This window comes from Eublepharis macularius, chromosome 1 (genome assembly GCF_028583425.1).
Source record: "Eublepharis macularius isolate TG4126 chromosome 1, MPM_Emac_v1.0, whole genome shotgun sequence".
Classification (NCBI taxonomy): Eukaryota; Metazoa; Chordata; class Lepidosauria; order Squamata; family Eublepharidae; genus Eublepharis; species Eublepharis macularius.
Window position 1 is genome coordinate 231,835,885 of NC_072790.1, and position 11,878 is coordinate 231,847,762.

General features: G+C 44.6%; 1 protein-coding gene across 1 annotated transcript in view; it reads left to right on the forward strand.

Annotated features, from left to right (window-relative positions):
* The window catches only part of LMNA (lamin A/C), a 60,786-nt gene extending 55,725 nt beyond the window's left edge, over positions 1–5,061 (forward strand). Inside the window, exon 12 of the mRNA XM_054992254.1 lies at positions 1,649–5,061. Coding sequence (XP_054848229.1) covers positions 1,649–1,675 — 27 coding nt within the window. The 3' untranslated portion in view covers positions 1,676–5,061. The remainder of the gene's footprint in view (positions 1–1,648) is intronic.
* The last annotated feature ends 6,817 nt before the right edge of the window (positions 5,062–11,878 follow it).

Sequence of the window (11,878 nt, forward strand, 5' to 3'; positions counted from 1 at the left end):
AGTGTTCTTTTAAAAAAATGATTGGTAACATTTTAAAAAATTCTGTAAGAAGTGTTTTGAATTCGCATGGCAGAGAGAAACAGAAAATCTCACCCCCTGTTCAGAAGGAACGAGGCACTAGAAAGTGGACTTATCAAAGAAAGGAAACTTAGTTTCTCTAGAACTTCACTATCGGTGCCATATTCTGCATTTTCCCCATGCTCATGCTGGATAGCGGCAAACCTGCAATCCTGGTTTTAGAAGCTGCCTCCACCCAGAGATGATTCTCTGTGCCGCTCTTTGTGCTGCTGTGAATTCAGAGGTTCCGTTTAGCATCCTGGCTAATTGCCACCGATAGGCCTCTCCTCCTCTGGGGACTGATCTGATCCTCTTTTAAAGCCAGTGGGCATCACAACATCTTGGGGGCAGTGAATTCCACAAGGTGTCCTGCATTGTGTCCTGAATTTACTGCCTGTCCTGAATTATGTCCTTTGGTCTGTCCTGAATCTACTGGCATTCGGTTTCCTTGAGTGATTCCCATTTTCTTGTATTAGGAGGCATGTATAACTTTATAAAACTCTTGTCGTGTCTCCTTTTAGTTTCCTTTTTTTCTCCAAACTAAAAAGGCTTAAAATTCTATCATTTTTCCTAACGAGGAAGGTACTCCAACACAGTGATTCGGGTGGTCCTTTTGTAACGAGGTTTTGCCCGTGTCTGAAACTAAGCTTCTACTTAACCAACAAAAAGATGTATCTTTTCTCTTTGAAAGCTTTCAGCAATTGGTTTTCAGATCTGTCAAACAGCTAAGTTCTTTGAACCACCTGTTTATCAGCACATTTATTTATATAGGGTTCAGTATTGCTTTGCAACTCTTTATCAAACACACAGACACCTGTCTGGAGTTTATTTCACTTTATTGAAAATATACCCTAGTTTTTTAATGAAGCAAGTAATTAAAATATAAATGGTTATTAATATAAATCCTATAAAAACAGAACACAGAAAGGCAATAAGAAATAAGTTTGCTAACATTTCCTGATAAATACCAAGTTTAACATAATCAAAGTTTCTATGAAATGCATAGGTAAAGATAAATTCTCACCTAAATTCTCTCAAGACATTTCTTCCATCAGAGCTCTGACATTCTATCTGAATTTGCATTTTTATAAGTCATCATATGCAAATATCTAAGAGCTTTTCACGCGATAGCACAAACAAACAATAATTGGTCTGATGCTTCATTGAATATTCATAGTTTCTATTGTATAACCTTCCAATTAGTAAAAAATGACGTTATACTCAAACTTGCAAAACCAAACTATAAATCTCTGAGAAGTGTCAGAAAAAGTTGAGAGATCACTATTGGTTGAATCTCTGATAGAGGAACATTAATCTCGATAGAGTCCATTATTTTAATTAACTGTCAAAAGATTAAAGCACACCTGTTAGAATTACCTAACACATAGAAAAAAACACAGATGGTTCATGTTTGAAAGTTCATCTAGAATACAAGTACATGGCATAGTATTGCTCAGTATTGATTATTATCATGTGCTTTTATCTATATTGGTGCAACACTTTTCTACATGTTTGTATCATTGTTTGCTTTTCAGCGGGAGTCTCCAAAGCGCATTACGGTGACTCTTCCCTTCTCTCCTTTCCTTTGCAGGGTCCGCAAAACTGCAGCGTCATGTAAATCTTCTGATTTCCCTCCCGACTTGTTCACTGCCTGATTATACAAAGCTATTTGGTCCTTATTGCACAGGAGGAAAAAAAAACAAAGAAAGAAAAAACATTTTTAAAGAAGTTATTTTCTACAGCAAGAATTTATACGTATTATTATATATATAAAACGCTATAAGATGCTTCAGGGGTTTTTTTAAGGGAAAAAATCTTTTTTTCTATAACAAAAAAGGCTTTAATTTTTTTTCTTTTTTAAAAGAAGAACCAAGCCAAAGAGATTGAGTTGTTGCCAAAAAGAGAAAAATGTGGTTAGTTGAATATCTCTTTAGATAGATAGATATATTTTTTCCTTGAATACCAAAGCTTTCTATTTGTTAAAAAGAAGGAAGTCCACAGAGAAGGCCATCTTCGTTAATGTTGCCTCCTGGGGGGTAAATTCTGTCTTTTGCACTTAACTAGTGGGATGTATTGAAGAGGCAGTTGCTTCCTTAACTCATGTTAGCCAGCGGCATCTTCGGCCCACATTTTCCCCTCAGGAACAGCTGTTTCATCACTAGTGTTGGACACTCTAAATTGAGAGTGGGGACCTTGTTTACATACTGAGGGAGGCTTAGGGCAATCGATTCATTTTTAAACGTTAAAGACCTTTGGGTTCAAAATCCTAAACAGCACAACACATTTAATCCAACATAGATTACCCAAAATGGATTCCCTCTTGCTTCCGAGACCAGGTTTAAAAACACTATTTGGGGGGGGGGCAATGGTAAGAGGCATGCAGGAATAAACTCCAAAGCATCTTTACATTTGGCAGGATTATAAAGGACAGCAGGTCTTAAAATCCCAATTGTATCTGATTCCAGTTTACCCCCCTTTTTTCTTCCCTTTCAAGAAAGACACCTGTGTCGACACCAGTCAGTCCTAATCCAGTTAGCTGCATCTATGTAAAATGAATGTGCATCTTTTGAAATCTGGATTAAAATTTCTACCCCAGAGGATAACCTGTATGCTGTCTAGATTTGGGCCTCTAGTGGCTCTGGCAGTTTCGGTAGGGGCAAAGTATTCCACCCTAATACTTTTCCTTCAAGGAATATGAATTTAAAAAAATTAAGAGATGCCTTATTTTGGAAAGTAGGATTGAATTCTCTCACTTCGTCACAGAAAGGCTTTGGTCACTGGGTTTTCCTGGTTGTCCAGTCTGAAGACAATTCTCTTTAAACCGATGTGGGGGTTGCTAAACCCCCTCTCTGTCCTGCTTTGCCTGCGTTGCAGCTGCAGTCTTTATCTCTCCCCCTATTGCTTTGCTGTAGTAGCCAATATCGATGCTGCCAGGTTGACTTTTTTATGTACTGTAAGTTCTTCAGTGGCACTTGTGAGGGTGGAAGAGGAGGGAGAGAATGTATGTCAACCTAGCCAAGATGCACCTTGAAGAAGGGGTGATGTTTGTAGGCCGGCAGTTAGGAGATGAGGGACGGAGGACGAGAAACCAGAAACTGCCTTGATTAAGAAGCTTTAGTTAGCTAGGTTTTTTCCCCTCTCCTCAGAGTTTTTTTTTTTTAATTTAAGGGGAAATGAGCAAGACAAACAGGCCGTTCTTTCAATTCTGGGACCAGGCACCTGTTGAATTTAGCACGACATCAATTCAAACTTGGTTCCAGCAGGTCTGTAGTGATCTCTACAGCCCCTTTGAGGAACTACAGAGCTCCTTGTGAGCAGGGGGCTACATTAGCGGGCTCCCTGCACAACAGCATGGGTTGCTTTCTCAAAATGAAGGTGCCGTGGAGGGCGGGGGGAGCTTTCACCGTTGTTAATGGGAACGGAGCTGTATCGGTGCGGTTCCATTGGCAAAGGTGAGAGTTCTTTGGGGGAAATCTGGCCTAGCAGCTATTAAAGTCTGCCCCTGCTTCCTCTCTGAGTCTCCATTTTCTCTTCTACCTTAAAATGAAGCAGATAGTGAGACCTCAGATTGGATCTCTCTATATCTGACCGGCTCGGAATTAAACTAGTTTAGAGGACATTTGGATGAAGCTGGGAACAAACCCTTTCCTCAGGATGCTTCCAGCCGTGCTGTTTGCATACCCAAAGCTGGTCCCTACAGCCTGCAGAATCCTGCCAGCTGGATTGGAAAGACTGAGGAAGGAGAACTGAGGCGTTCTGAACACTCCCAAAGGATCCACAGATGTGCTGTACTTGTAATACATTCTGAAGAAGCCTTCAGGGTTGGATGAGGGCTCCTTCCACGAGAGCCTGGATCCCAGCCCAACATCAGAAGTCTCATCTTTGTCTTTTGGACATGAGAAACTGCTCTAAGAAATTCAGGGAACAAGGTTAAAGAGACCCAGGGAGAGAAATCCCTTAGGATTATTTTTTTTTCCTCAAAGAGCTGAAGGTGGTTTGAAAGGAGGAGGAATCGCTGCTTGTGGTATATACACGAGTCCCTTTTTGCCTTTCTACGAACAGGTTCTGCAGGGTTTTCTTTTGTGCTTCCTAAGCCTGTTTGAACAGAGCTCCAGTGAAGCAAAAGGAATGTGTGCTGCCCCAGGGGCAGCAAAGTGTCTGTCCAACTGTTTTCAGGTGGTTGCATGACATTAAAGCCTTACTTTAATTGCTCTGCGGAGTGAGTTCGAGATGGCCTCAAACACCCCCCCCCCACCAGATACTGATGGCCTAACACAATATTTTTGAGCACTTGCTGTCAGTGGCTGCAGCATAGAGAACCCTGCTTACGTGCATGTGGCCGTCTTAGGGGCATAGCAAGGGCTGTCTCCACAAAAGGTGGCTTGCCGTGCCACATTTCAAATGAATTTTTCCAGACTTGAGTGTTTTTTTTAAAAAAACATCTCTTGCGTGGCCCTCAGAGTGATGGGGGAGTTTTTCTGCACACACATATCCCCTTACGTGCTTCTGTAGGTTACAGTCAAATATTTTCCTCAGGTACACAATGGCAAGCATTGTTAGCGAGTAGACTGGCCCCACACAGCTTCTCGGCCTGCAGGTGGCAGCCTCTTCAACCCATGTAGTGTTCTACCTGCACCATGGTCTTAATCCAGGGTGGGGAAAAGGGCTTTGTGGAAAAACCACACGCTAAAACGCAAACGCTGTTGGCTGCTACCAGCTACCATCTCTCCTCAGTGTTCCTTTTGTCCCTTGGCAAGTAGCTGTCAGAGCTTGAATCCTGACGCTGCCCCATCTCTGACCTCTCCTCTGCCCTTCCTGGCAAGGGTCCACCGCCCGAAGACCAGTTCTCCACAGGAAGCCACTTTTTTGCTTTTTCTTTCTGTTCTGCCGCTGATTTTGGATGCTGACGAGGTGGGTCTGATGAGGCCTGCTTTGCTGAGAACGTGGCAATATTGCAATGTTTCTGTATTTTCTTAAACCAATACACTTAAGGAATTCTACCAACCTCTGGTGTCTTTTGTGTGTGTTTTAGTTTGCTGTTTACACAATCTCCTCCAGTTGTATACCCAAAGAAGTGTCTCAGAATAGTTGTTCTGTATGCCATCTTTATGTGGCCAAATGTGCTCAGGGCGATTCACAAACCAAATACAATATTGGGGTGTGGTGGGGGGTAGAATCCCATATTTCCAGGCCATAACAGAGCCTCCAAAATAACATGGTGTGAACATATGAGGGAAGTGACAGTTCTCCGAGTCCAAACTATTAAGGGCTTTTCAGGCCAGCACTTTTGAGTTGAACCAAGAAACACAGTGGGGAAGCCACAATATAAGGCTTACTGTGAGCATTCTATCTAACGCATCCTGAACCAATGTGAAGTGTCCAGATCATCTTCAAGGGTGGCCCATGTGAGACACAGTACAGTAGTGCAGCCTGGCTGTTACCTGGTTTTTTTACAGGTGCCAGATTAGCTTTAATAATAATAACAATAACATTTGATTTATATACTGCCCTTCAGGACAACTTAATGCTAACTCAGAGCAGTTTACAAAGTATGTTATTTTTATCCTCATGACAATCACCCTGTGAGGTGGGTGGGGCTGAGAGAGCCCTGAAAGAGCTGTGACTGACCCAAGGTCACCCAGCTGGCTTCAAGAGGAGTGGGGAATCAAGCCCGGTTCTCCAGATTAGAGTCCCGCGCTCTTAACCATGACACAAAACTGGCTATTTTAAGCTATCTTTGGCTTCTATTTTGTGTCTGCCCAGAATTATTCCTCCTCCTTTTAAAAAAAAAATCTGTCTCGTGCTTATTGGTCTGAAGGTGGCTCTGGAACTGACATACAAAATAAACAGCACACCGGCAGACATGTGTTGTGTGTGCAGAAGGTTCTTGGCATCTCTTGCTGAAAGGGTCTCGGGTAGGTGGTGAAGGGAAAAGACCTTTCTCTGCTCCAAGTCCTGGAGAGCTGTTGCCACTCACAGCGTAACATAGAGTTAGATGCTGCAGAAGACAAGGCAGCTTAAAGGGAGAAGCTGTGGCTCAACGTTGGAGCATCTGTTCTGCCTGAAGGAAAGTCCAAGGGCAATCTCCAGCATTTCCAATTTAAACTAGTAGGAGGTGACAGAGGAAGGACCTTTCTCAGCCTGTAAACCCTCCAGAACTGCTCTATGCCACATTAGATGAAACTCGGGTTGACTGGACCAATGTGCTGGCAGCTTCATTCATAATTGTTCGGCAGAAGGGAGAGCCCATAGCTTCCAGGGCTGTGTTTTGCGCACACAAGGTCCCCGGTTCAATCCTTGGCATTTAAGGATTTGGGGGTTGCACTGGGAATGTTTTCTTCATCTGCTGTTGGTCAGACAGTACTGACTTATGCTGCTCAATGGTCTGGTGTGGTTGAGGGGAGCTTTGTAAATCCAAGACATCACTGAAACACTTCAGAAAATCCATGCTAAATTTAAGACCATCACCCTAAAAGGTTAAATTGAATTCTGTGATAGGTCAAGATGGGTAGCTGTGTGAGTCTGTAGCCGTGGAAAAGAACAAGAGTCCAGTAGCACAAGACTAACAAAATTAGTGGTAGGGTATAAGCTGTGGTTCACGAAAGCTCATACCCTACCACTAATTCTGTTGGTCTTATAGGTGTTACTGGACTTTTAATTCTGTGATGAACTTGGCAATGAACCTGGGGCTCTGCACAAGCCTAAACCCACTACAACTGCAGTTTCTCTAAAACTTCTTTGGTTTGGATTGGGTCGCCAGCCTCCAGGTGAAGCTCTCCCAGAAGTATAACTGATCTCTAGACTGCAGAAGTTGGTTCCCCTGGATAAAATGGCTGCTTTGGAGGGTGGGGTCTATAGCATTATACACAACTGAAGGCCCTTTCCAAACCCTGCCCTTCTCAGGTTCCAACCCCCAAATCTATAGAAATTTCCCAATATGGAGCTGGCAACTCTTAAATTTGGGGTGGCCTTTAACCACTGCTGGGTAAACAGCTGCATGACTGATTTGCATCTGCTTGCATTTTGCAAGCATTCCCCATCAAACTTCCGAACGTTTGAGAATTTTAGAGTGTTGAGCATGGTTGTAAAATACATGCGTGCACATGCAATTTCCTCCCCTTCCCAACCCATAAATTTTACCTTTCTGAAGAGGGGAGGAACCTGCTGTGGAGCGGGGCTCCTTAAACAGAGCATAAATAGATCCATCCACAACTTATCTTTCCAGTAAATTATTCCTCTCGGTGTTCTCCAGCATGACTCCCACAGCTAGGTTGTTTGGAATCGCATCTTTCCAGCCTCCTGCACTGAATCAGAAGGCTGAAAAAAAAAAGAATTTTCATCAACAGCAGCGGTAAGCGAAGTCCTGAGGATACACCACCAGCAGCTATCAGACCTGTATTAAGATGAATGCCATCTGTTGTCCTATTCACTTTAAATTGCAAACCGATTATTAACGTGAGCATATGGGATGCTTCACGCCAGAGAATATGGACAAAGTGAGCCAGCTGTGTTTGATTCCCCCCTCTCCAGCATGCTGTTTGTGAGGACTAAAGCAAACATTCAGAGGTGAGTTGTGAGCCCACACCACAAATTTTCCATGGAGAATAATTCCAAGATGTCCCCACATCTTCTAATCTAGCTTCAGCCGACTACAGGCCTCAGAGTTGGATACTCCTAAATTGATCGAAGTATTCTGCTCGTTTCTTGTTCCGCACAAGAGAACCGACGATGCTTGAGGCGGTAATTCTCTTGAAATGGGCCTGTTATACTTTCACATAATATTAAATGTAAATTTTGTTTCCACTATGCAAATGGAGATTTCCCCCAGATTGCGCTCACACTTGCAAATACGTTCATCTTGCCATTCCTGTAAGGAGCCTAGGCTACCGTATGTAGTTTTCTCTGTTTTATCTTCACAACAGCCCTGTTGAGGTAGGTTACGTTGAGTGACCCATCAAGCTTCATGATAGAGTAGGAATTGGAACTTGGGTCTCAGAGATCCTAGACTGACACTCAAACCATTGCAGCGCATTGGCTGTCTGTGCCATGTGGAACAGGGTCATGCGTGAGAGCAAGGAACAACAATAACGTTCGATTTATATACTGCCCTTCAGGACAACTTAACACCCACTCAGAGCGGTTTACAAAGTGTCATAATTATCCCCACAACAATCACCCTGTGAGGTGGGTGGGGCTGAGAGAGCTCTGGAAGAGCTGTGACTGACCCAAGGTCACCCAGCTGGCTTCAGGTGGAGGAGTGGGGAATCAAACTCGGTTCTCCAGATTAGAGTCCTGCCACTCTTAACCACTACATCAGACTGGAAGTCCACAGATTCTTAGCCTATTAAGTTTTTTAAAATTTTGACCCTCAAAAACTCATACCCTGGAGATCTTGTTGGTCTTTAAGGTGCCACTGGATGAATCTTGCTGTTGCTCACCAACATGGCTATGCGCCCGAAACTAGTAATATTTTCTTAATCATACCTTTTCAGCAATACCTGAGATCATGTTAACAAGCTCCTTGACAGCTGAATGTTCCAGTAATATCTTAGCTGCGCAGAGAAAGGTTACTCCAAATATTCTGATAACAAGGCAGAGAAGCCTAGTAAATCTCGATATAAAGACATCGTCACCTTATATGGAAATATGATTTAGTATTAAATACAGGAAGCTGCCTTATACCAAGTCTGATTGTTGCCAGATCACGCAGGCCTCCCTCCACAGCTGTCTCTTGCAAGCGATGGACGATGATGCTTTCAGCTCCCCATGCACAAGTCTCAGCTTTGAACATTTCCCCCCTCTCCTTTGTGATCACTAGATGGCACTAGAGTCTTCTCCAACCACCAAGCATTTGGCTTGCGTGTCTGCAAGGAGAGAAGCCAACCAGCAGGCCATGGTCGAATTACTTCCAGATGCTGCTTTTCCTCATCTGGCTCTTGCATTTCTGTTCTGCTGTTCCTCAGAAGACATCCATGTCCCTTATCCTATCCTGTTATGGCCTGATCCACCAGAACCCTATGAGGTAGGCGAGGCTGATAAAAAAATGTCTGGCCCAAGGTTATGCTGTGTTTGGATCCAGACTCATGTCTTGTGAGCCAGTGTTGTGCCATAGCAACTTTCATTGCTACAGCTGGTAATCTGCAAGTTGACAAATGGGGAAAATCCCCTTTGTGGTTTCTAGTTTTCACTATCTTTATGGCTGGGTGGATTTTCTGCTTGGGCTGCCATTGCCTGTTGGCTCATACCCATGGTCTATTTATTTAGATATTTAAAGTAAAGGTAGTCCCCTGTGCAAGCACCGAGTCATTACTGACCCATAGGGGGACATCACATCATGACGTTTCCTTGGCAGACTTTTGTTATGGGGTGGTTTGCCATTGCCTTCCCCAGTCATCTACACTTTACCCCCAGGAAACTGGGTGCTCATTTTACCGACCTCGGAAGGATGGAAGGCTGAGTCAACCTTGAGCCAGCTACCTGAACCTGGCTTCCATCAGGATCGAACTCAGGTCGTGAGCAGAGCTTTGACTGCAGTACTGCAGCTTACCACTCTGCGCCACATGTCCTACTTTTCTCCCCAAAGGGAACTCCAAGCAACTTAAAAACATTGTATTCCCCGCCTCAGTTTTATCCTCATAACAACAACCCTGTGAGGTAGGATGGCTTCGATATTAGTTTGCAACGGAAGGCTGGCTCTCAAGAGGTGAAGCTGCTGTCAATGAGATCTGTCTTATGGTGTGAAAATACTTACAGTGACACAGAAAATGAAATAAGGTCAAACCCCACCACTATTTCATACAAAAAAATTGGGCAGCTCTCCCTCTTTCCCTTCTGTTCTGACATGCACTGAAGACTCTTCTCCATGTGTAGGACTGTGGCCCTTGGGTCCTAGCCATTCTCCCAGTTTAACGTATCTCACAGGGCAAAATTAGAGCCCAGTAGCGCCTTAAAAACCCACAAAACTTTCCAGTATATATGCTTTTGTGGGTTCAAGCTCACTTCATCAGAAACAAGTGGGAGTGGCAATCCAACAGCTCTACCTCTTGCCTCCAACTGGCCCTTCCCTCTTTGTCACACCTTCTGACCTGGATATAAGGGCTGATGGATCATCCTTCTCATTTGTATCTGATAAAGGGAGCAGATATAGGCAAGCTTCTGCCCTGACAAACTCTGGTCATCAAGGCTCTACTAACTGGACTCCAATTTTGTTCAACTAGTAGTACAGACTAACCTGGCTACACCTGAAACTAAATCACAGAGTTGTTGTGAAGATAAAATGGAGGAGGCAAGATCTACGTATGGTGCTTGGAGGAAGTGCAGGATAAAACTGCGTTCAATAAATACATTGGACTCCCCCACCCCACCCACGCACGGTGCAAAAGTGCACAGGCGGACCTTTCTCCAGTCTCCGAAGGCAGGGGAGGGCGTTGGGGTGAGTTTTCCTCCGGCTGTTCCATTGGGCTTCTCTCCTTCAGTTGCCAAACCAGAACGATAGTAACACGAGGAGGGGCGGGGGATAACAACCGTACAACCGATTGTGCAAAAGCAGACGAACGCTGCACCTTAGCATAACGCAAGCTGCCTGTTGCAAACTGGATGTGTTGACTAGCACAGGAGGGTGCCGCGGATGTTGTAGCAGATCTGCCGTTCGCACGCACAAATCCTCGGAGCCAGGCTCAGCTGCAGCATCTCGCCTTTGCCTCGCCAACGTCACGTGTGAATCAAGCGGCACTTCATCCGTCCAGGGGCGCAGCGCCCGTTGAGTGTTGCAACCCGCTCCGGTTCTATCAAAGGCAGCTTTATGATCAGCTGATAGCCAGCCCGCTTTGAGCCTCGTGAAGTTATTGCAACCGGCCCTCCCCCTTCCCGAAACCCGCTCCTTTTGTGGCTTAACAACAGGATTTGAGTCCAGTGGCACCTGAGAGACCAACAAGATTTTCAGAGGGGAAGCTTCACGCTGGCTTCTTCAGATACGAAATTAGGGTCAAGAAGGAATTGTTCCTCCAGGCCAAATTGGCCAGATATCCTGGAGGTTTTTGCCTTCCTCTGGGAACTGAGCAGCGGTCACTGGAAAGAGCGAGGGGGTAGCTTTGAATTTCCTGCAGTGCACGGGGGTTTGACTAGATGACCCTTGTGGGTACCTTCCCTATGTTCTACGTTTCTATATCAGATCAAGATGGGTCTGTAGAAAAGAGCAAGGATCCAGTAGCACCTGTGAGAGTAACACAATTTGTGGTAGGGTATGAGCTTTTATGAGGTACAGCTCACTTTTTCCCGCATGAGAAGTGGTACTACAAATTTTGTTAAGTCTTATATCCAGAGGAGTTAGCCGTGTTAGTCTGTAGTAGCAAAATCGAAGAGTCCAGTAGCACCTTTAAGGCTAACCAACTTTACTGTAGCATAAGCTTTCGAGAATCACAGTTCTCTTGCATCTGACGAAGAGAACTGTGATTCTCGAAAGCTTATGCTACAGTAAAGTTGGTTAGTCTTAAAGGTGCTACTGGACTCTTTTCGGTTAGTCTTATAGGCGCTACTGGACTCTTGCTCTTTTCTACTATATCAGCGCAGCTATTTGAAGAAGAGAGCTTTGACTCTCGAAAGCTTGTACCCTTGACAAATCGTATTGGTCCCTTAAGGTGCCGCGGGACTCAAATCCTTCGGCACTACTGCAGGCCAACAGGGCTACGTACTCCTGACACTGTTCGCGCTTCGGATCAGCCCCACTGTGGCCCAAAGCGCGGCCGCCTCGTAGCGGGATCACGTGGAGCTGGAAGACTCCCCCACTCCCTCCCTCTCTCCCTCGGTGCGAGAAAGTCCGGGA